The 25780-nt window shown below is 41.8% G+C and overlaps 1 protein-coding gene across 1 annotated transcript; it reads left to right on the forward strand.

Annotated features, from left to right (window-relative positions):
• Positions 1–761: 761 nt before the first annotated feature.
• On the forward strand, positions 762–23951 carry LOC139209852 (pleckstrin homology domain-containing family G member 4B-like). The gene is made up of 24 exons (XM_070839725.1): positions 762–847; positions 10058–10255; positions 10394–12647; positions 12743–12937; positions 13194–13314; positions 13453–13546; positions 13830–13916; positions 14291–14407; positions 14531–14629; positions 14902–15053; positions 15504–15642; positions 16304–16426; positions 16521–16718; positions 16885–17546; positions 17700–18152; positions 18982–19231; positions 19673–19762; positions 19935–20261; positions 20355–20525; positions 20638–20815; positions 21922–22038; positions 22717–23001; positions 23298–23539; positions 23852–23951. Exons 1-24 carry the CDS (start codon positions 845–847, stop codon positions 23888–23890), a joined length of 6594 nt encoding a protein of 2197 aa, XP_070695826.1. The 5' UTR covers positions 762–844; the 3' UTR covers positions 23891–23951.
• Positions 23952–25780: the final 1829 nt, after the last annotated feature.

Below are 25780 nucleotides of genomic sequence, written 5' to 3' on the forward strand. Positions count from 1 at the left end.
AACACACACACACACACACACACACACACAAACTTGTTTTTGTAACTTTTGTCGCAGGACATTACATCAGCTTAGATAAATTCAAAAAATAACCATAAGCACTACCTGACAAACCTGAGGGCACTCTAAAATATAATGCTTGACCTTGTGGGGAACAGTTTTTTGTCACCAGATGTTTTCATAATGTGACAGTTTGACCAGATTTATATCCCCACAACATGAGTAACACAAGCGCACACACACTGTCTGAATCAGTGTATAATTTTGTGTTGGCTGGCAGAGACTTGTTGTTCCTTGTTGTCATTATAGGTTAATTATGACGGTGTTATTGAGCCTGTGAAGTGTGTGTTTGTGTGTGTATGTGTGAGTGTAAGAAGATGCCACAGAGAAAAACCTAAGAATTTGCACTTGCATTTACTTGGATTTACTGCAAGGCTCGTTTCTCCCTCCCTCCCTCCCTCCCCCTCTAACCTCTCCTCATGTTTGGTCACGCTGCCTCTCTCGGTCAAACATAGCGCCCGGCTCTTGAGGTGCTGCGAGAGGCAGAGATTAAACACAGAGAGACAGAGACAGAAAGCAGAGAGAGGGGGAGAGAGAGGTAGAGGAAACAAGACAAACCAAAGACTCAGTGCGGCTGAGGACTTGACGAATGCTCATCCAGCTGGCTTAAGGTTGTCCTCACTCACTCAGCTGTGAACGAGTGTCTGGGCAGAATGGATTTCATTTTGGTCCGACAGCCACCCAGCAGGAGCAGCAGCTCTGTAGATTATTGTTTCTCCGTTTGGATTATTTCAGAGATTGCCGCTGTTGTGATGACTGGGAATGACCGCTTGCAGAAAGGAATATGGTAATATGATCTGTTTTTCCTGTGAGATGCTTTTACTCTCATCCTACTCAGTCTTTGATCAGAGTGAGGGCAGGAGTTTGTCTTTTTTCTTTGGGTTATGATGTGATAACTGTCACCCATGAATCATAATTTAACTTTACTACTCTGTGAGAATGTGCAGTTACCAAGGAGCATTGCAGAACTGATTGACTCTTAAATCTTTTCTCCCCTCTGGCTATTGTTGTACAGAGGCTGTTACTAACAGGATACAAGCTGTTTTATTTTGCTAATATAAAGTTTTGGCAGAGCTTCTATTTGTATTACAGTATTATACCAACCAGTCTAAAGGTGTTGGCTATCCGGGGGAGTTTCAGCTTCTCTGTGCTCAACACATAATCCATAATTTTCCTGTCATATGACAGCAGAGAACAAGGTGCTTGTTGTTACTCATACTATGCAAGGTGACTCAAAAGTCAGAAATAACATCTTTAGTGTTGAAGCAACAAGTTGATTAATGGATAAATGTATCCACTGAAAACTAATTGACAACAATTTTGTTAAATGAATAATTCTTTGTCATCTATCAAGAAAAAATGCTGAACGTTAGTTCACTCAAGACTCAAATTTGCTGCTTTTCTCTGTTTTGATGTTAAATATCTTTGGGTTTTTAACTGTTGGTTGGACCTAACAGATAATTTAAAGACACCACCTCGCACTCAGAGAAAATATAAAGTGTGTTTTTCACTATTTTCTGATAAATGGTTAATCAGTTATTAATAGTATTAATAGCAATCGTAAATATCTTATAATACTCAAACTGTCTCTTTTAACAAATCTTAAATGATTCATTGACGTAGAATTTCCTTGTAACATGTATGACATGACAGTTACAGCACCGTCTCCTTTTTAAATAGTACTACAGTAATTTACGTCAAGGCCTTTTATGTTAAAACATGTATGTTCTCTGACTGTGTGCAACGTACAGCATAGCTCCCATAGCTGACACTGGCTGCTGGAGTGTTTTGACTCAAGGTGAAGGTCTCAGGTTACGGCAGATTTCACAAACCAGCCACTGTATCTGCCTCCTTCCTGGATCCCCATTTACTGGCATGTTAGTCATGCAGGAGCTAAAACAGACCTGGTGTGATGAAAAACTTTCGTACAGCAACAGGGAGGTGATCAGTGTTGTCGGATGGATGAATTTGAATTTTGAGAGCTCAACGCTTTCCTCTGTTTTGGCCTGTTGAGGGTCTCAGCCTGCTCGTCCTGATGTGGACATTTCTGAATGTGTGTGTTTTTTATGTGTTGTTGTGCCTTCCGCGGCTGCAGAGAGGGTGTGTCTGGTTGTACATAAAGTAGATTTTGTCTGGCACTCACCGACTGGGAGGATGTTATGTAGGGAGCTGAATTTTAAAAATGCCCGCCCAGCTCTCCTGTAGGTTTGATTTGGCAGGATACTGAATGTGTGTGTGTGTGTGCCTGTGTCTGTGTGTACTGCTTTTTTCTCGCCCTGTTTCCTGCATATTTGCCATGTCGTTGAAGCCAGGGTTCATTAACCCGACTATTCCTGTTTTGGGAGTGACCTCAATGTTTGGGTATTTGTTCCTGTGTTGACCAGGTTACACAGAGCATCCTTTTTCTCTCAGCAGAAAGACGTCTTGTCCCGTCCGGGTGATTCAATGGAAATACACAACAGTCAGCTCAACAGCTCGGTTTGCAAAACTACAAATCATCACCTCACCTTCACCTAGAGCCCGCTCCTTTATGCTGCGTTGGCTTGGAACTAGGCAGCATCTGGTTTCAGCGACATATTTGTATATTCAGTGACAGTAGCTTTGAGTTGATGCGTTGACTGAGCTGATGTGGGAGCTCTTCAAAGTGTCGAACTCCGATGGCTCTGGACAACTGCAAAGTGTTCATTTTTACTTTCTGTGCAAAGTATACGCTGATGGTTTCCCTGCCTAGTTTTGAGATTCAGGTTTTCTAATCATCTTTACTGGCCAAGGTTTTTGCAGAGCTGCTCATCATATGAACAAATCAAACATCGGATAAAATTTTATGATATATAAAGGCCCAATTAGTGCAATCATAATTTGATCTGTATGTGTCTGCACATTTTTAGGATTCAACGTGATACATTTAAAGACCTGATGTAGTTCATCTGTGTTTTCCTGTATCTAAGTGATAGTTTCTGGTTGTTTGTTATGAAATCTGCCGGTGTGAGTTACATTAAGCACAGCTGTGGGCTAATTACAGATGAGATGAGTGTGTCAGTGAAAGCTAAGCCACACTTTGATATAATAACACGCCTCATACTCACGCACACACACATACTCACACACACATGCATACAGTGCAGGCACGTCAACTCACTCACGATGAGTTTAAAGACGTGCTTAAAATCTCGGCTCATTCATAATTCCCTGACGTGTTTTTAACGACTTAAACACAGGCCTCGCTGCCTCCTGACTGCCACTTTACAGCCACCTTCAAACCGTCCTGCTGATCAAGGCCATCATGATTAGTGTTTGCCTTCCGCAAGCTTCGATTTGCTGATCCCTGTGAAGCTACTAAATATACCGTCTGGCCGTTTCGGTGCCTCAGTGGTCATGTACAGTAGCTCTACTCAGCCTATATTTATGTCCAACCTCAGTATAAGTTGGTTTGTGTCTTTGCTCAGGTGTTGAGGTAGAGAGCCGCAAGATGTTATACTAGAAAAATAGAGAGAGCAACTCTCTTTGTACCTTTTAGTGTAAAGGTGCAGCTTTTAGACTAAAAGGTACACCGTTGTATCTATTAGGTGCATCCATTTTCTAAGTAAAGCTCCCCTCAACAAAAAAAAGGAATGCGGTACCTTTTCTCTGAGCAATATCTTTTCCTGCTGCAGATTTCAAGCTGTAAATAGCATGGAATAGTAAATTATTTACTCACAAAAATGCTCAAAAGAAGCACCGGATGTTTTGGGCAACCTGAAAAGATCTAATATTGTGTGTATTTTCATCTCAAATCTCTGTGTGGGCTGCTGAATAAGACAGCAGCAATCCAATGAGCCAAGAAAGTAGCATTAAACATCCAAAAAATTGGTTGAATTTATGAAAATTCAAAGCAAAATTGATGAAGCAAGGACGTTGTCCTAATTTAATCAGATTAATGCTCATTTGTAATGTCAAACTATAATATTTTCTATAGCAACAGTGAAGAAAAAGATAGAATAAAGGTTATTTTAAGATAAGAATTCAATGAACTAAAAAGCAATAGACATTTAACAACACTGAATGGTAAACTGCAATGAACCATATCCTTTTAAAACAGGTCCTTAGACACAAAAAAGACATAAACATTAACAAAGTCGTAGAATCGATTGTTTCCATGTTGCTGATTAGTCATTTGAATTTATTTGTAGTGTCTTAAAATGATGCTTGAGGGATTCGTAACTGAAGGAAAAACGTCTGAAAATGTGGTGAATAGTTTTGACGTGTTGCTTCTTCACCATTAAAGAATCTCAACTACAAGCGTCTGTCTGTTTTAACAATGAGACTCTTCATCGTCTGGTGTGAGGCACTCCTGTGCTATCCATGATTCTGTGGTTTGTCACAGCGCAACTCCGCCCTAATCTGCACAATTGAATTTTCCTCAAATTACGAAATAGTTAAGATTGTCTGTCACTATCGGTGTTTCCTGGTCACATTCAGAAAGTTGTCATTTTTAGAGAATGGCTCGACAGAGCAGCAGGCTGAGAACAGCAGCTCATCAGAGAGCCGTGACGTAGATGTGAGTCCTTCCTGCTGAGTGTGGATGCAAAAAGTCTCTCTGGGATGATTTAGTTTTACAAGAAGTGTCAAAATCCCACAAATTGTAAAACAGGAAGGATTTGAAAAAACTGAATATACCACAAGGAAAAACATCTAGTAACTCACATTTTTAGTTTTCATATACAGTCGATTTGTTGTACATTTCAGTTATATGCCAAAATAATTTAACACAAAACTTTTAAACCACTACATAGAAAAATGAAGAAGGTAATCTGCACTCACATGACTCAAAAACCTGCTTTTCTTGTTATGTGGCCACATCGTCAAGATTAATAAATGGCATTCAGTGGCTTTTTAAGTATTAAGTATGAACCAAGTGGCAAATACAGACCAGGACCAAAAACCTGAGTGGTTTTTAACAGGTTTACAGTGAAGAAAATGACTGAATAAAGGCAATTTTAGAATAACCGTTTTAGTTGCTCAAAATAATGCTTAAAGTTATAATCACAGATTTGCAGATGTGATTCGAAAATGTGAATAGTTTTGACATGTCGCTCAAGAATCTCAACTTCTACAGGCATCTGTCTGTTTTAACAATGAGACTCTTTATCACTATTTATCACTATAAACCTGAGTAGAGCAGAGATTTGTATTCTATAGTATACAGATCTAATTTATTTCAGAGCGCTTCTTAGGTGCGCTGAAATAAATGGGACTGCCTTTTCTACTGGCATTTGTGTTTAGCAGTGGCTGGAATGACAACACTCAGTAAATTGAGGGGAAGGAGTTTTAGTGGAATAGTTCAGCGTCAAAGCAAACATGTTAAGCTGTGGTTTGGAGAGAGGAAATCTCAGAACGGCACATAGCGATGACTGAAAAAGAGTGCACTTACACTTGAGAATAGTGAGATGGAAAGTTTGACTCTGGAAACTTGTACATTTTTATGGTCACGTAAACTGACCAGAATGGTAGTAGAAACTTAAATATTATAAGAAATCTTTCTTTTCTTTTCCCTCCCCCGACGGGAAGGTCAGAGGTCGGATACAGAGCAGTGCCCCTGGAGTCAATAGGAACCTAGCAGATGCATTTAATTTTAACAAAATCCGAACGAAAAGAATATATTATTATATTGTCACCCCAAAAACATAGACTGTTCAAAGTGTGTTCTACTGACACATGCTGCACTTACCTTTGTATCTCCCTTTATATATTTTTTCACTTTTGTTCGTCATTGTTTCATTCAGTTCTCATTGTGTACATACGTTCCTACACAACCTTCTTACCACAGAGTATTTTATACTCTATTCTATTTTATTTTATACATGTTATATTCTTCTCTTATTTATATTGTTGTACATCTTGGAGCATTCTTAGAGAGAGCCTGCGATTTAAGATCTACATTACCAAAAGATTGCTTCACTTAAATTCTTGTGCCCATGTCTAATGAAGAATAAAGAATAAAATAATTGATTAAGTTCCTGAAAAGTCAAGATTGTCTGGAAGATAATTTGAGAACGCTTGCAGACGTGGTGATAATGAATTGGGGAGAGATAACTCCTTCCTCGCCTAGATACTTGTCTGTCCGTCAGCTCGTCTTTCAGCAAGAAAATCATCTGAAGTAGTTTGTGTGATCCAGTAGGGAATCTGTGTAGATCAGCTCTTTTTTTCTCTTTTTTTAATGATGAAAAACTGCAGACGTAAACACAGGAAATGGATTCTTTTCATGCTTATTGAGAGACTTTGAAGCTTGGCCAAATCAGATCAGTTGTGCTTATTGTACTTTGCATATTTCTCAGGCATTTTGTAAGCATAAAAACACACAAAGTGAATGTTTGTGAGGATACTTCATTGGACTCATAAACTGAGGGGAGGTACGATACAGTAGTTCTGTAAATAGTAAGAGGTAAAGTCAAAATGAATTTGCTAATGAGGATAGTGTACATGAAAACTGTTATATTTGAAACCAAATACTTTCAATAATTATCCAGTTTGTTTGTTTTTCTATTTCTAAACTCTTAAAAACACCTAATACAGAGTAGTTTCTCTCTTTTTAATACAATATTCTTTCCAATTCTTCAGTCTTTCCAGGATGACATTTTTCTGCATTACCAAGATTGAAATTCATGAATTGTTTTGGAAGCTATTTGTTGATAGTTAATGGTCCCATACTATGCAAAATGCACGTTTTAATGTCTTCTCAACATGAATGTGTCTTCGTTGTGCCTTGAGACTGCAAAATTATCAGAAAAGATCATCCTCTCTCATTTCTCCAGCTCCATCTTTGAGCAAGTTGAAGGCGAGAGCGAAGCGGCAAATTGTTTCTGTTCCTCTAAAACGGAGCGTTCAGACTGAGGTTGTAAACAGCTGCAGCAGAAGGAGAATGGAAATATAGAAAAACAGAGAAAAATAGATCCTCCTGTCTGTAGGAGAAAAATATTGTTTTTTGAACATTAAACCACACAAACCTGTTTTAGCAGGACCTCCAAATACAAGTATGAATCTTAAAATGAGCAGAATATGGGACCTTTAAAATCCAGTCGCAGCCCCGTGGCACAGTGGGGGTCATCCTGGTGGCCTGGTTTCACGGAGACACTGTGTCATCTCAACATCCTCCATTCAAATCGGGCCGTGGACCTTTGCTGCATGTCATCATCTCTCTCTCTCCCCACATTTCCTGTCTCTGTAAGAGATACTAGCAAATAAAAAAGACAAAATGTCCAAAACACATTATAAATATGATGTAATAGTCAAAGACATACTGTATCAGGAATGTATGAAGTCACCCTGCATGCTCTCCCTTTTTTCATTGTTTAATATTTTGTTCTTGTCCAGGCAGGAACATGCTTGACGTCAGGAATGTGCAAAGACTATTTCTGTGTCATAATGATACTGGACAGAGATATTCAAACTGTCTTCGGCTCCCCTACTGGGACATCTTATCCACAGTAATGTGAGCGTCGCCATTTATTTCAGTGGCTGAGTGAGAGAGATCTGAGTGTTTATATAGAGCCGTGTGAATCTGCAGCAACAGTATGTCGGCTCAGGCAGAAAGACAGGTCCCCACAGCCCACGTACACCCCACAGACTGGAGACAGACACACAGATAAACACATGAACCAGAAAAACACACACACACACACTCAAGAAAGCAGGAAATTTGTGCAGGAAACATTATATATGTATTCGTGTAAACAGACATACAGTAACTGGTGATGTGTCTCGCTTCTCACAGCTGACTTACAGTGTACAATCCAAGTTTAAATTCACCCTCATTTTATAAGCACTCCAAAGGCTTTCTAGCCTTTACATGTTTATTCATTTATCAGCGTTGCCAGAAGTCCCAACCCAACATCACTGCTTCGGTATCTTCTTTAAGGTCACACTCATTTAATTTTCAGCAATTTCCAAGATGCCCTTTGCCAAGAATCCCAGACCTCCCTCACCGACAACGAGGCAAAGAAACTCACTGACGTTATTTGATTGATGAGGGAGGTGCTCATAGTCTTCAGGATGAGTAAGCATTTGATTTAGATTTTATGAGCTGTGAAATGAATTCACTTAAAGTACATATTGTGCTTCTGAGCCTGCCACCATTCTCATCCCTCTCTTGTCTGATAGCCACTACCATTGCCTCTATTACTGCTGCACTCCTCCTCCTCCTCCTTCTCCTTCATGTTATCACGATGACCATCAACTGTGTTTTGTCCCAGCGGGGTGTGGCAGGGCTGACCAGAAAGCTCTGAGTCACGCTGTTGTTTCTGGAGCTGTGGGGGCTGAGAGTCTAGCATTTGTAGATCATAATGTAAGAGGATAAGACAGAGAGGGTGCATGGCCATTGTTGCTTAAGAGACAAACATGAGAACAGGCAGAGGCACATATATAAGAAACTACAGACATGTCTACACAGAATAGGGAAGAGAATTCAATGAGAAGGTGCCGAATCTGCAAGTCTTAAGGCCATTTGAAGACAGAGTGCTACATTTTCCCTTTTTCAGAAGTGCAGAGAAAGAGATGCACAACAGATAGCAGATTTGCAGAGGCAGTGTGCCTGTAGTAGTCTGAGGAGATATAATTCGTCACACCCGAAAACACCCTTCTCTGTTTCCATCTCCCTACATTCATTTCTGCCTTTCTTCATCACCACGACTGGAAGCCTTTGAGTTCAGTAGGATGATTTTAACAGATATTAGACTGGTTTCGATCTTCTCATTTAACTGTCCACCAGAAGGTGAACAAATGTTTTTCCCACGATGTCGAACTATTCCTCCAACCTAAATGATTCATTATACTGAATACAGGAAGTTTTTGGGGGCTAAGAAGCATTTTCATGTATCTTTGCTGTTTCTTTCTCCCATGCTGATGTTGATGCAGTCTCGCACAGTAAACGACACTGAACACATGCCTGAGGGAAAAAAGGGCAGTAACATTCACACATCACCCTTCCTGATGCCATATATCTCCCCACAGAGCAGCAGCCATGCATGTACATACAATAACCCCCGAGGTCTGCTGCCGTGGCCTTTGCTGGGCTAAATAAAGCAGGACCTAAAAGTGGGTAGTGGGCCATGAGTTCAGGTCAAAGGGAATGTGAAACCATAAACCAGGAAGCTTGCTAGCCATGAGACCAGCCATCACACATTGTGTTTACTTGGATGTTTGCTGTCAGGCTGGCAGACTATATGTTTAATGATGAGTACAGAGTGTTTCAGTTTGTGTAGATATTCTCTCAGGTCATGAGGTTGAGGACGAGGCCCATGTAATTTACTTTGAGACGCCAGAGAGATGAAAGTCACTCCAGGTTTTTGTGTTGTTTAACATTACTGTACCTTACAGGGGATTCAATGGTTTTTGTTAGCCTTCCTAATTCACATAAATTAGAGTTATAATGTCAATAGAGGAGACTCAATAAATCGAATGCCAGAAAATTAATCAACCATTTTAATAATTCATTTATCAAAAAAAAATGCTTAACATTTGTTTGTCCCAGCTTCTGCTTTTCTCTGATGGTTGTAAATGAAACATCTCAAGGTTTTGGACTTTTAGTCAAGCAAAACAACCAATCTAAAGGGTGTTCCGTCTGCTTTTGGAAATTATAATGGGCAATTGTCGCAATTTTCTTTATAATAATCGGTAATATACTAATTGATTAATCGAAAACAGAATCTGTTAGTTGCAGCCCTAGCAGGGATTCAGTATAAACATTTAATTCAAAATGCATAAAAGCAAACCACTTACTGTGGGTAATAATAGAGCTTCATCATTTGCTTTTTGAATTGTGGATGAGTGCAGTGGCTCGTTTCATATCATCATCTTCTTCTTTAGTCATGATACAAATGAGAAGTCACACACGTCTATAAAGCGTCCTCAGATCACGGTCTGCCTACCTTGTAACTGAAGTAGTTGGGACTGATAATGAACCAGAAAAACCTCAAGTAAAGCTTTTCCCAAACCTCTACTTTACTCTCTTTCGTGTTTCCAGAACCTTGACTCCCTGGAGGGCTCGATCCAGAACCTGCTGTCAGCACTGTACCCGCCCTTCGAGGCCACTGCCCCCACTCTTCTCAGCCAGCTCTTCCAAATCATTGACAGTCGTTATCAGGGAGACGCCCTGCGATGCCTGCTGGACTTTCTGGTCCCAGCCACGCACATCCTAGACACTGTGCAGCAGGCTGCATGTGTAAGTCACTGCCTTGTATATCACAGTGTCATGTTAAGTGTGTGAGTCTAAAGAGACATTTTCTCTACATTTGTCAATATGTAAAACGTTGATATACTTCTGAAACCCTATACTGTCATTGTTCTTATCCCTTTTCAGGCTCAGTTCTCTGATGTACTTTTCCTGTGTGAGGGCTGGCCTCTGTGTTTGCATGACCAAGTTGTCATCCACCTCGCTCCTATCAACCCCCTGCTACTTCAGCCTGGCGACTTTTACCTTCAGGTGGCACCATTCTGCGACCAATCGGCTCGCATCCTGGTCTGCAGCCTCCTGGAAGAGGAGGGGCTTAGTGTGGAGGTAGTGGAGGAGACGCCGATACCTGAAACTTCCTATCCTTGTATATTCAGCAGTGACTGGTTAGAGGAGATCAACCAGGGTCGCCATGGAACGGCTCTCAGCCAATGCCTGCTCGCCACTGAGCAGGGCGTGGTGAGGTTACCATGGGAGCGGGTGGCCGTGCCTGATTTTGTGGATGTGCCATCGTGTGCTGGGAGTAGTATGGCCTCTGCTCCTTCATCAAATCCTCCTTTACCACTTCCTCATCCTTCTCCTCTTTCTCGTTTTCCTGAGAATTCTTCCTCAAATCATCCATTTCCTCTTTCTCCTTCAAAGGAATCTGAACCCAAACAATATCCTGTAACCATTCAAAATTCAATTTTAGCATCTTCTTCACATCCCTCTGCCTTCTCTGTGGAGACCAGAATATGTCCAGCGAAGCACGGCATTGCTGTGTCGCTCTGTCTGGTGGATACTAGGACTGCTTCTTCATCTAGGCTGGTCAAAGCAAAAGAGACTGAACCTGAGCCTAAGCCTGTTGGCTGGGTGTCTCCTAATACGTGGGACAACTGCTTTACTGGGACAGATCTAAATACAGCTACAAAAACGGGCAACACAAATACATGCAAAGGTGAGGATAAGGGTGTAGTTGTTTCTGAAAATATAGGGAAAGATAAACACAAAGATACAAACATTAAAGATACGAACAGGAGTCGTCCTGCAGGCCACGCTGCTGCAGAAGGGGAATATATTGATATTCTGCAGGCAGCTATGCTTTTTGGTAGGACCCAGTCAGCAGCTGAAGAACAAGTGCATATGCAGCAACACACACAAGTTCAACCACAAATGCAAAGATATCCTCACAGACAAAAGCAACCACATGCCCAAATGGAGTCGTACTGGCAAACACAAAGGCAGCCAAACACACAGATACCACCTCAAGCACAACCACAGGTGCAGTTACCTGCAAAACCACAAACACATTCAAGATCAGAGGCCGCTGTATCAATAAGCCCCAACATGTCAGCAGAAGCAGGACCTCAATCTGCTCTCCACCATTTCCAATCTCATCACCCTCACCCGGACTCCCTAGAACCTTCTCAGTGTGTCCGCACTGTCCGGTTTTCAGAGAAACCCTGCACCCCGTGCATGAAGCGAAGACAAGGCGGGAAGGTTTCCAGAGCTCAGGAGCTGAGGTGTCGATACAGGGACTCCTATCAGGCTGCTATACAAAACCCTGTCGCCTTCGGACAAGAGAAAGAGAGGAGAAACATATTAGCTGTGGTGGATGAGGATGGTGATTTCTCTCAATGTGCTGCCAGACCACCACAGACTGAAACAGGGAATCCATGGTGTAATGTTCAAGAAATGTGGTTTGATCCTGGGACGCAACATCAGACTCATTCTTCTGCCAGTGGCGCCATCTGTAAGGAGTCAGGAGAAAAGAACACTGTTCCATATTGGAAACCAGGAGATACAAACACTGCCCCCTGTATGGATTATAGGGGAGCCAATGCTTTAAAATTAAGTGGGACAACTGAAAGGACCACTCTCCCATTTAGGGAACCAAGGGATGCTCACTCTGCCCAAACATATGGCAATTCGCACAAAATGAATGGGACTGATTTAACAGCAGGAATGAGGATAGACGCTAATAGAGCTTTGTCAAACTTGGATGATCCTAAACACTCAGATGTGATCTCTGCCAGACACCACAGATTACCAAGTCAAGATTCAAATGAAATGTCATCGATGCACATGACCCTCAAACCTCATGAAATGCTACAAAGGAGAACCAACTCCACAGGAGTGAGTACAAACATTTTTAAGTCTCCTGTAGGACCACAGGACAGACGGGAATCTGTGTCGGATGGAAGGTGTTCATCCCTCTCCACAGCTGTTGTGGACACCTCAGAGAAGTGTGAGTTGGTCATTGTTGAAGGTCAAAATGTTCGGAGAAGAGAAAATATTAACTCCCGTGCAGAGATTCCCCAGCTGCATGTGGTCAAATGTAAAAACAGCACAGCTTTTCGACTGGTTTCACCCAAGATCAACAGGAGGAAGATGGCTATTCCAGGTACAGAGTAATGCTTTTGTTACATAATCTATTCTTAGGCATGAAGGTTTTATTATATCAGCTTCCCTACAACAAAATGTATCCACTTTTGACAGAAGGCACTCAGCCTTGCAGTACGTCCATAACCAGTAGAAATGGCCATCAGACTGAGAACCTGTCAGAGCCTCCAGCAGCAGAGACACAGAAGATCCCCCAGCCTGCGTCTGCTCGTCCCAGACCAGACCACCTTCCTCTGGGATCCCCAGACCCCAGAGACCACCCCCTCTATTTAGGAGTAGCATCGCTCACAGGTAAGGTGGCATGAGACACAGTAAATAACACTAAAGAACAACCACGATAATCACAATAACCCACATATATTGTTCGGAAGCTTTATATAAGCAGAGCTCTTCTGAATTCTTAAAAGCACAACATATCAAATAATTAAAGAAATTAGCCTTTTGTTCGCAGTGCTTTGAAAACAATGAAAACTATCTAGTTCTAAACATACAGAACACTGATTTTACTGAAACTTGTGCTTAATATTTTGACTAATCTTTCCTTCAGGTGGCAGAGACAGGACAGGCAGGGCAATAGTAGAGCTCTATGGGGACCATCAGGGATGGAGGTCAGCTGTAACAAGCCAGGAGCTCTTCCAGATGCTGCTCTACTTCCACTCTATTATCAGGTAACATCTGTACGCCAGTCAGTCAGACTGGAAGCTGTAGATTTAAAGTTATACTGGAAAGACGTCTTAGCGTCTTCATGGTCTGTTTAATTGTGGTCACATCTGTGTAGTAATCTGTCTTTTCATCTCTGTATCCAGGAGAGAAATCAGAGAAGCTGGTATGACGCTCGTGTTCGATGCAAGGAAGACCAATCCTCCACCACAGCTCTATAAGGCCTTGATGACGTTTCAGGTATAAGAAGCCCAGAAACCTATGCTTTACAGCAGACTGCATCAGATCAGAGTTAACTGTTGTTTGGGTGTTTATTCCTGGCTGTTGTTCACAGACGATGAATTCTGAGTGAAATGTCAATGAATAATGTATCAGCTCTTGAGCATAGACAGCATACGCAGATGTCCTCCAGTTTATTAATTAGTTATCTGTGATGTGTTTTTTTATTTGCCGATAAAGCTACAATATAATGTATAATATATAGGATGGTTTTTACTTATTATGGCGTGAAAAACTGTTGCAGGAGCAGATTCCCCAGGCAGTGAATAGTTTCGTGCTGCTGGTGGACAAGGAGAGCAGCCATCGTCCAGAGCGCTGTCCCGGCATCCAGGTCCACTGTTTTACTCTTTACAGTCCATATTATATAACACTACATGTATATAACACCCCTGTTTGGTTTCCTATAAATGGTAATTCATCTGTGGAGGATATAAGCTTCATTGACTTTAATCAAAGTGTGTTTTTAACCATGGCTCTAGTGACGGCTTTGCTGCCTGGTTGGCTCATGACTTTGGTCCAGACTGAAATATGTTGAGGACGCATGGATTACCATGAAAATGTATAATATGTTTAGTAATAGCAATCCATACGCAACTGATGCAGAGAGGATTATGTAACCAAAAATGATGATGTAACAATCTTCCTGTTGTTCACCGTGTTGCTCCGAAAATGTGTCTTACTTTGACTCTTGTTACCTCAAAACAGACTGACGTGGTGACATCGTTGAAAGCCTTGTTCAAGCTGGTGGAGATGAGTCAGCTGAGCTCCCGTCTGGATGGCACACTGTCTCACAGCCACTGTGACTGGATTGAGCTGCACCAGGTGAGACAGTCACATCGGTGCCTTACCTGTCTCTCTCTCTCTCTCTTCCTCTTCCTGTCCCTCAGGTAGTGCACTAGTTGTTTCTTTGCTCCTTATGATTTGCTCATGTCCACGTCTTTCTAGAAACTCTTCCCATTTGTGTCTGATCTTCATGTTGCGTCCAGCCTTCTTCTGAGGGCCATCTGCAAGTTAGAGGAGCCCCACAGGACAGGCACTGTGCAGGTACTGTAGTTCTTTCCCATGTTGTTATTTGGGCCTTGAAAGTTGGATTTATCCTGAGTTATGTAACTGTGTCTTTACTACATACAATACTGTAAATGTACTGCGTACTGTATGTACAAAACAGTACATACGGTGTGTGTTAAGAGGATAATATCATCTGTAGTGATATAAAAGTATTGATGAATGCACATGGAAAACGATAGAAAATCTTTCATGATTATCCTCCCAAAATATGACAAAGTTATTGTATAATTTAAAATTTTGTCTTCCAGACTGTGCAGCAGTGCATGATGGACCAGAGGACTCTGATGAGGGATGTACTGGAGGACAGCCGATTGGTCAGCCTGCAAAGGGAGGGCGGGGCCATCCTGGCTAGGCTGAGGAAGGAGAGTGACCTCAAATACCCCCACTACGAGGACCTCAGGCAAATACAGAATCCTCTCCTCTCCTCTCACAAGTTATATTTAGATGTAGATGCTGGCTCTAAACCAACCAGCACACCTAAATTAACAGTCCATTGACAAACGTTATTATTTTGGCCTCGTTATTTGTAGCAGTAGTAGTAGTAGCAGGTGATTTCAGATACACACAGGCAGAAATAAATGTTCCAGTAGTAGCCTGTTGTCCAAGTGAGGAGGACACACCATCATATTTTTGAAATATAGTTATAACAACATCTGACTTTGTGCACAAGGTGAAAAGCTAAAGTGGAGCAAAAGAGTAGTTAAATGTTTCTGTGCCACAGTTAACTTTCTTAACCCAGTTGTTTACAGACCTTGTATGGGCCTACACTCTATCCATCCTCTGGTCAAATCTCCCTCCAGTTATTAATTGTATCTTGTAAACCAATGACCTGTCTTTTTCTTACATGCAGTGATGCAGTGGACTCTGTGACCAGCCTGTACAACCACGTGGAGGAGCAGGCTCATGTCCTCGTGCAGAGGTCCAACATGTCACTGGAACACCTGGAGTATCTTCTGCAACTCAGAGAGATGGAGGGACACTTCATGCAGGTGAATTAGAATAGTTCACCATTAAATCTGTCTACTGATGTTGAGTTGAATGAACTCCCTAATTACAGAAATGGACCCAATGGACAGTAATAGACCTTACAGTCCCTGAGTTAATGAAAGCCCAGCCCATTCACCTCACACACTCTCTACAGTATAAGCTACATTAAGAGTGCAACAACCACAAACACATGCAGTCAAACTTATCTCACTTGAGCACACTGGTACTCGTGCATACGCGTATAAGATATCTAACATAGTGACTTAAAACAAAGTGGGAGACTGTATATAAAATACGACATGAAATAAGTAACATTAGATACAGGACTATAAAAAGAAATGAATCTGAACATGTATAACAGATCCTTAACCCTTTAACCTTCTGCTCAACCATATGGTAGAGCACATTTTGACTCACTATATCTTATTGAAAACATGTTTTACTTACGACATCTCAACCGTTTGGTAGAGGCCAATATTTAAAAAAATGTGGGGTCTGTTCATAAAAAAACATTGATTTTTGTAATTAGTGCCCCAAGGAAATAAAATATATAAAGAATAAACTTTTTCATTGCTTTTTTCTTGGTGAGGACGTTAAAGGGTTAAATGCATACATTTGCATACTAACAAACACAATATTGTTTTACATCTGTTGTCTCTGCAGATGCAACAGTGGTTTCTTACAGAGGGAGAGCGCCACCTGCTAGAGGCTGAATCAGTTGAGGACTCTGGAGACAGAATGGAGCACGTCCTCAACAGCTTCACTGGCTTCCTTATTGAAGCTAATGTCAGTCTATGTTTTCTTGTGGCTGTCATTCCGCCTCTGTGTTTGAGTTCCACCCCATCTGAATCCCTCTCTGTCGCTCCTCCTCATCCTGCAGGACCGAAGGCACCATGCCATGACCTTAGTGTCAGAGGCAGAGCGACTCCAGCAGTGTGGGCTCTCCTATCCAGAGACGGAGGAGTTTGGGACTTTAGTCAACACCTTCAAGATAGGCCTGGAGGACTTTCTGTGCAGAGCAGAGGCGTGTGGCAGGGAGCTCCAGATCATGGTCAATGTGTGTGATTTTTGTGAGCAGGTTGGTGTGAAATCAGTATTCACACATGAAAAAATTCAAGATCAGTATTCAACTAGTGCTCTTACGCATTTTTATTAACTATACACCCTGCACTCAAAATGATGTAAGTTTGTAAAACAAAAATAACAGCATGCACTAAAAAAAACTCTCTCCAATCTGTAAACAGGCGACAGCTCTGGCCAGCGAATGCATTGAACACCTGGACGAGAGTCAATCCAGAATCCACACAATGCAAGACCATAACCAGTCTACTGCACCTGTCAGTCAAACAAACAGTCAAAACCAAGACTCCAGCTCAGGCCCAGCCAGCACCAGTGCTTTACTGTCAGCCAGTGACAGCTCCATCATCCAGACTTTCCATGACAGGTTCCTCCAGTTCAGCCCAGAGAGATTTCAGGAGGTTAAGGCCCAGGCCAGCGCCCTGCGGGGCTCCAGGGGGATGCGGGTCTGGAACGTAGCCTGGCTGAGATGCCAGGAGGCCAGGCAGCAGCTTCAGGAGAGGATGCAGGCTGTGGATGAGATGTCCCACCAACAACCAGATACCAGCAGCTACTGTGAGCGTCATTATGTTGACGTGGTGAGCACTAATGTTCAGACACCGACCCCTGGTGGCCAGAGTCTGGTGGTGCAATCGACGCCTGGGCCTCGGCACCCACAGTGGGAGGGCATCATATCAGGAGCGGTGGATTTAGGGAAAAGAAGACCGATGCTGGGCAACAACAACACTAATTCAACATCAGTGGCCTGCTGCAACATCACTGACAAACCTGAGGATCAGGGTACTGGAACCAGCCAGGGGTCAAAGGCCACTCCACAGTCACCCCACAGGTAATTTGTTGGTCCATTTATCCTTTCACTCAACAAATGTTGGACAGTTATTATCAAGCCTAACAGCAAAGGCTTGATCTCCTTCATCTTAAGCCTTGTTCTTGAGACCCCTTACAGATTCCGACTCTGTATTGGTGCTTTTGCTTTGTTTGACAATAGGTCAGGAAGGAGAATTGACAGAGAGACGAGGAGGAGACAGACGAGCAGAGCGAGGAGTGAGAGAGATGCCGCAGCTCTGTCTCAGTCCCACACTGTCGGCTGTCAGTGGTTTCCATGGGGACGAAGTCTTGGAGTGAGGTCAGTGAGCCAGGAGTCGTGCGCCACAGCAGTGGGGACGGCGGGGTCATCCTCTCCGCCAGAGCAGCAAGTTCGACCCCCGTCATCCTGCTCCCACCACGGTCAGCCGTCTTGTCGGATCCTCCAGGAGGCTCAGAAGTTCCAGATCTCCCGCCACGGGAGCTTCTGCTCAGAGAGCTCCTGTATGAGTGACCGGGGAGCCACAGGGGGTGATGGGACTTTATGCTGCAAACACTCCAGTCTGCCTGTCGGGGGATATGAGGGGGCGTTTTGTTTGGCAAGTCCTCAGGAGAGGGCCAGCAATGCCCTGTAAGTTCACTACATGCGGGTGAAATTTGCTTGCAAGACTGAATTAAAAAAAAATCGAAACTATCAGACATTTTAAGATAAATCAGTAACATGCCTTTAATTTTACTAGTCTTGTGAGTCTTAATGAGATTTCATGCACTCTTTTCTGTCTCTAAGCTTACAATGAAGCACTACAGGTATTGTTTCTTCTGATTCTCTTCACTCATAATGGATTTCTGAACAGGCCTACCAGATTCAGACCGTCTTTTCCCTTACAGTAACTGTTAATTATGAGATCTACGTGTCTCATTGGAAAGTTAATGGGCTCAGTAATAACAGGGAATCTCCCAATCACATTCTTTGGATCCTGGATTTGCATCCTTTAATAATGAGAATCTGTTGATCCTGAATGCAACCCAGTTATTGTACATGTTTTTTAGGACACAATACAGCTGCCCAGACTTACTTAAGACTCAGTAAGCTCAGTATGATTCAAAAGACAAACTGCTGATGTCACTCTAACTATTCAATAAACAAGTACAGCACAACAGGAAATCAAGCAATTCAGCATTATTCAGCAAATGAAAAAAGCCAAATGAAAAAATAGAACACATAGTAACATGGTGGAGAGTGATAACAGTATAAAAGCTTTGTAACTGCCCAAGTCTACCCTGAACCTAGTATTCCTAGTATCACAGATGCAGCCACCAATTAGGCATTCAAAAGATGTAGAGATTAAATACAAATACAACTAGCTAATAGAATTGAAGTGCATTTATGTTCTGTAGAGTACTAAGTAACAGTAACAGTGTGTGTGTGTGTGTGTGTGTGTGTGTGTGTGTGTCACCAGGAGGCTGCAGCGTGTCCTGGAGGAGCTGGTGATCACAGAGAGGGAGTACGTCCGCTCACTGGGCTACATCCTGACCCACTACCTCCCCCTGCTGGACAGACCAGACATCCCCCAGGACCTCAGGGGCAAGCGAGGCGTCATCTTCGGCAACCTGGAGAAGCTTTACGACTTCCACAGCCACTACTTCCTGCCAGAGCTGGAGGCCTGCCAGAGAGAGCCCGCCATGGTGGCCCGCTGCTTCCTCAGACATGTGAGTAGTGACTGTATAATGTAATGAATAGAATTATATATGAAGTATCAGAATCAGAATCAGAATCAGACATCATGTTTGTATAAAATGTTTGAAATATTTTGTTCATGTGAAGCAAAATGTTTATTTTCTATCTTAGCTTATATCTGAATGTTATTTGTATTTGTATTGTTACTGTATAATTGATATAATTCTTAAAAATTATGATTAGTGATGGAAAATTGTCTACTTGTTATATACAGAACTCTAAATAGTCCCACTCTGCTTCTCCGGATGTGAGGAGACCAGAGGTGGATGTGTACAGTAACAAAAGTTACTCATATGATCATGACAGATTAATAATATTATTGTGTTATTATTGGAGATATGTGGATATAAAGAGTTAAAGTTTGCTTATTAATAACATTTTCTAATATGGTTTAACTTGGGCTCTTTCCACAGAGTGAGAGTTTTGGCCTGTACGCTCTGTACAGCAAGAACAAACCTCAGTCAGATGCCCTGATCCTACACCGTCGACATGACATCTTCAAGGTCAGTTTATGTGTCCTGTCATATCAAATGTTTTGTGTTCACAGCCACGGAAATTTCCGTCTGAGGACATAGTTTGATTGGCTGCAGTAGTCATCACAGTCCTAACCCTGCGAGTATTACTGCCAAGCTTTACCTTCTCAGCTTTATAGTTTCACTTTGTCTCCAACTGCAGAAGAAGCAGCAGGAGCTGGGGGACATGATGGACCTTTCATCCTACCTGCTGAGGCCCATCCAGAGGATCAGCAAGTACAGCCTCCTGCTGCAGGACATGCTGTCTCTGGCTGGCTCATACAGGCCAAAGGACATGATCCAGGATACACTGCTCGCATCTAGTGTGTGTGCACAGAGTGTGTGTGGCCCAGGTGCATTTGTGCCTGATCTGACGAGCAATGAGAGGGAGCGGGAGAGAGCTGAGATCCAAGCTGCTGCAGACCTGGTTCGGTTTCAGATGCGTCACGGCAATGATTTGCTCACCATGGACGCCATCCAGGAGTGTGATGTAAGATCTTTAATGATGGATACGTTATACCTGACACACAGTAGTTAAATGAGATTAACAGTCGCTCAGCTGTGCTTCTCTCTGCTCTATCAGGTGAATTTAAAAGAGCAGGGGCAGCTGGTTCGCCAGGACGAGTTCACAGTTTTCTTTAGGAAGAAGAAATGTGTCCGCCGTATCTTCCTCTTTGAAGATCTCGTCCTCTTCAGCAAGACCAAGAAGACGGATGTTGGCAACGATGTTTACATCTACAAGCAGTCATTTAAGGTCTGCACACAGCCATGTTTATGAAGTGGCTGTCAGTGAATACACTATGTTTTTTTTCCACGGGTCGATTTTAGCCACATATGATTATTTCCATCTTTGTGTTCTCTCCCAGACGAGCGACCTCGGGATGACCCACAACTCAAGTCTGAGCAGTTTGTGTTTCGAGATTTGGTACCGCAGGAGAAAAAGTGAGGACACGTACACGCTGAAGGCCTCCAGCATGGAGGTGAAGAAAGCCTGGACCACCGACCTGGAGAGGATTCTGTGGGATCAGGCTGCTCACAGTAGAGGTCGCAGCAACAACAACACAACAATATATCCTATTTTTTTTTTTTTTTCAATATATGTTTATTGGTTTTTTGTTTATAGAAAAGAAAAAGAACAAAACAAAGAAAACAGAACATTCTGGCTCAGATCAAAAACAGGTGGACAACACAGAGTCAGTCAATATAAGGCTGTAATATCGTCATATAAATAAGTTCACATTACACCTCCATGCAAGATAGCAAAAATGTCCAGACCAATATATGACATAAAAGGGTTCCATGTTTTGTGAAACACACGATCTCTGCTGTGTAACTTGCTGGTTAAATAATCCAAGGACACAAATTCAAATACTGTCCGATGCCACTGGGTTTTAGATGGTACTTTGTCCGTAATCCAGTTCAGAAGAATACATTTCCTTGCACAAAATGTAAGCATCCTATAGAGTTGCCTTTCATGTTTTCCAGTGATATTGACATCTGTTATTCCAAGCAACATGGTCAATGGGTTACATTCTGTAGTAACAGAAACTGAGAATATTTTATCCAGTTCACATTTCACGACATACCAAAAGTATTGTATTTTTCTACAGGACCAGTAGCAATGAGTAAGAGTGCCCACTTCAATTTTACACTTGGGGCATAACGGAGAAAGGTCTGGATTAAATTTGTGACGTTGAGAGGGGGAAATATGCGCTCGATGTAAGATTTTAAGTTGTAAAGCTTTTACCCGATTACAAACACTTAAAGAGTTTGCATTTCTCCAGATATTGTCCCAATCCTCATCCTTTATTTCCATCTCCAATTCTTCCTCCCATAGCCCTCTTAAATGAATAGTGCTGGTGCTGGCATGTTCTTTTAGTAAAGTGTAGGAGGACTTTATAGAGAAAAATAACTGTTGTCTTAAACCTGGGCAAAAATAACTGTCTTTCAAAGTCAGAGATAGATTGATCTGCAAGTATTGACGTTTTCCTCCGAACATAGTCTCTCACTTGTAAATAGCGAAAAAAATCCTGTCTCTTGATATCATATTTATAACATATCCTATTTGTGGTGCACTTCAGTGAGAATAGAGTTTACAAAGTGCTTTACAGATTTTAAACAATATGTTGTGAATATATTATATGTTCCAGAGCTTCGTATGCAGGAGAGAGTCTTCATGGGAATGGGCCGCAAACCCTTCATGGACATTCAGCCCAGTGATGCTGCCATCTGTGACCGAGCCGTCAACTGTGTCCTGCCTGGGAGAAGTAAGTCAGCAGCACGCGCAAAGTGAATCTTTAAACAGAGCTTTGTGAAGTTTCTGAACATCTTCAGACTAGCTAAGACATACGTTGTAATTGTACACTTTAAACCAAGCACAGAACCACTTTATTCATTACAGTGTCAGTATGTGGTTCACATTTTTGGTTTTTAGTGAAATATGTCAGGACCAAATTTCATCTCAATCCATCCATGACCCCCTCAGGAATAATTGCAATAACTTTGTTGAAAACCTCACTTTTCACTAAGTGTCATCAAAAGGTTAAAATCTCTTTCATGACCAAATACCCACAAAACTAATACAAATCCTCATCTGTACCTGCTGTTTTTTATAGTGAATCCTAGCATGCTGACATGCTAAACTAAAATGATTAACATATGTTAACATTCAACATGTTAGCATTTAGCTTAAAACACTGCTGTGCCAAGACACAGCCTCACTAGCATGGCTACAAACTCCATGTCTCCAGTTGTACATATTTATTATTTATTTATTCATGTATTTATTCTCCATCTTTTACATTTTGTATGCTAACACAGTCACTAAATATCACAAAGCTAAATAAATTCTGCAGTAACTGCATCAGTCATGCTCGTGCCCTCACTGCTCACTGACCCAACCCATTATGTTCTCATTGACGACAACTATCTATGTCTGTCGTCAGTCCCTGTGGCGTGTTGTTCACACAGGGGCTTAGAATATCCACGACCACACTCCATCGGCTCTGGCAGCACCGCCTCCACCACCATCAGCCAATCGTCTTCCTCCTCTGGCCGCGGCTCGCTGCCCCCTGCCGGTTATCCCGGGAACCAGTCGCAGGGGGTGGAGGCCGGCCCCGCCATGTGCTCCTCACCTGAGGCTGTAACTGAAAATGAACTCAACAATCATCATCTTCACCAGCATCATCTTCACTGTAACTGTGAACAATGGAAAACTCCTCATCCTCTGTGTGAGTTTGTTTTTAGGTCTGTTTGCTGTTGACCTCTCTCAGGGAAATCCACTCAAATCCAATGAAAAGGTTTTTTTTTTTAAAGCCAGTGCAGATTTGACAATTTTTGGCTTCATCTGGTGGTAACATCGAGAATGTCACTGCAGCAGACAGTAATGCTCACATTACTTCCGATATGAATGATGTTATCATGTTTTCTTCAAGGATTTATTCACATTATGGAATTTGAACCAATTTTTTGTATGTATGACATATGATGTAACACATTTTGTCTTTTTGTTGTGTTCCTGCTTTAGTGGACACCACAGAATCATCTGGGGAATGCAGCAACCTCTTCAGCAGCTTGGACCGCAGCTGCCTGTCTGCCATTGGTGGAGAGGTAGTGGACGACTCCTCCTCGTTTGTATCCCAGAGTTCAAAGCACCATCCACCACTTAGTCGGACCCCCAGCCTGAGGAGAAACGGTTCTCCAGCGGTTACCAGAAAGAAACCAGATGTCGGCCCCAAACCACCACACCTGGCCAATTCTCAGGTACAGGTGAAGGTGTAATAGTGTGACCTGCTGGACTGTATGCATGTATCATATGTATGAGCTCACTCTCAGCTCATACATATGATACATGCCAATGGGTCAGCACTCAAACTGGTGTCATGGTTCTTGAATCATAGCAGTTTTCAAGGTTTGTAAAAGGTCTGGATGTGTGTTATTGTCAAATAAAATCCTAAATTCTATCAGTATTCTATCAGTATAAAGAGTCGGTACCATGAACCAAGAATTTATGCAATGAGGTTGTGTTTTTTTAACCATTTTATTGAAGTATAGTATAATATTTGACATCTTGCATTGCAGGGTGATGACATTATAATCGGAAAATCAACAGAAGTTTAACCCTGGATTCCCTGCAGAAGGTAAATTAACATACAGTTAAACTGAAGATATATGGCTTATTCTATAATAACCTTAATTTTGAATGTTTCCCTGTAAAAAGTGGAACAATTATTATTGTTATTGTTATTATTATTAATATTATTATTATAATCTTAGTTGTTGTTGTTGTTGCCGCTGCTGCTGCTGCTGTATTAAGGACAATTTGTGCCTTAAATATCGTTGCAGATCGTGGGTCTACTGAAGCTGTTCAGTCCTGTTGGAGATCTTCTGGCCGACATGCAGACAGAAATTTTTATTATATTTTGTGTGATTACACAGTCACAAGGCAGTCGGCTTTGTCTGGTGACAAGGTTTTGTTCTTAATGATGAAATATGAAATGATTTATGTCAGTCGTTTAGATGAGGTTGTTCTCACATCCAGACATGGGCTGCTAACAAACATGCTAGAAAGAGACTACAGGGGTGATGTGGTTTGGTCGTATTTCACTCAACCCAAAAACTCTCAGTATGTGTTTTGGTCCTTTTAGCAGAATCATCTTCATCCCCAACCACGCTTTTATATTAATACAGAACTAAACATCAGCTTCTGTGGAACAAACACACCGGACCAGCATCTGTAGTGAACCAAGTAGTGGTGTATCATGGTGTATCATTATTCTCTTGAGATCTGGACTACATTGTTTGGTTACAGGATTACAAGAGGAATCTAGGAGTCCAGAGCTCCAGAGGTATCTGCTGGCCTTAAGCCCAGACTAGCTAGAGAACCACACTGAATGTTGGTGACCATAAATGGAGAAACATGTGGACAAGTGCAGATATGAAAATACTAAAATTATACAATGTTGTAGTGATGAATATATAGTAATGTATAGGGATATTTCTTTTTTCCTACACGTTAAGGGTTCCATTTTATTTCTTTTGGGGTATTTTTATACTGCTGGTGTTTGTTTTTATCTGTCTGATTCTTACAGTAGTCCTGTATTTAATAATTTATCAGAAGGGACAGACCACTTGTGCATTCTCACATTTGGATTACTGAATTACTCTGTAACCCATGCATTTATTACAGAGAGAAAAGGGTTGTTTTCATAATCGTAATGACACAGCTGCTGCATACTAACAGACACAGTATGTGACTACAAGCTCACAGGCACAAACCACTTACTGTTATTTAGGGTCCACTAGTGGTTCAATACTGATCGATGGTCCAGCTTCACTCTTATGAACATGACCATTACAGAAAAGTATTTTTCAGGTTATTTTAAATGCCTTTTAATGCATTTTTATTTTCTTACCAAGTTATTGATGAAAAGTGTTGCTCTGTGATTGTATTGTCTGTGTGACTAAACAAATCATGACGGGATCTTGAAAAATTTGAGGTCACAATGACGACCTTTGTTTATTTTCTTTTAAAGCCACTAACTTTTTATGACATGGCAGATCCATGTTCTGTTTTGTTCTGTTTTCTATCACTTTTTTATTGCTTACTTTTCCTCTTCTAAACTTTTTCCTTCGTTAATGTGTTCATTCATTCACTTATTAGAATATTCCCATAATGTGGGGTCAGCGTGGTTGTTTCTTTCTTTCTTTCTTGTAAGAGAAGACTGAATTTTCATTTTGTATGGTTTCTTACCTCTGAACTCAGTGCTACATTGACCAGACAGATTGCAGTAAAATGAGGATATGGCACCAGACTGTGTTGATGCTTCACTTCTTTATTCCACAGACACAATGACTCCTCAGCAGGACTGCAGACACTTATTGCAAAAGCTGTAATTGCCCTGTGCAGTAGCATTGTAGTAGAAAGCTTTTTTCAGTTCTTTAATTTCTGTTTCAGAGGTATTCATCACGGCTAGAAATGCATTTTTAATCAGTACACTGTGTGGTCAA

This window comes from Pempheris klunzingeri, chromosome 11 (genome assembly GCF_042242105.1).
Source record: "Pempheris klunzingeri isolate RE-2024b chromosome 11, fPemKlu1.hap1, whole genome shotgun sequence".
Taxonomy (NCBI): Eukaryota; Metazoa; Chordata; class Actinopteri; order Acropomatiformes; family Pempheridae; genus Pempheris; species Pempheris klunzingeri.

Coding starts and splice junctions, on each gene's coding strand:
- LOC139209852 (XM_070839725.1), top strand. Junction 12,938..13,193: donor AGGAGTAGCATCGCTCACAG/GTAAGGTGGCAT, acceptor TCTTTCCTTCAG/GTGGCAGAGACAGGACAGGC. Junction 14,408..14,530: donor ACTGGATTGAGCTGCACCAG/GTGAGACAGTCA, acceptor ACGTCTTTCTAG/AAACTCTTCCCATTTGTGTC.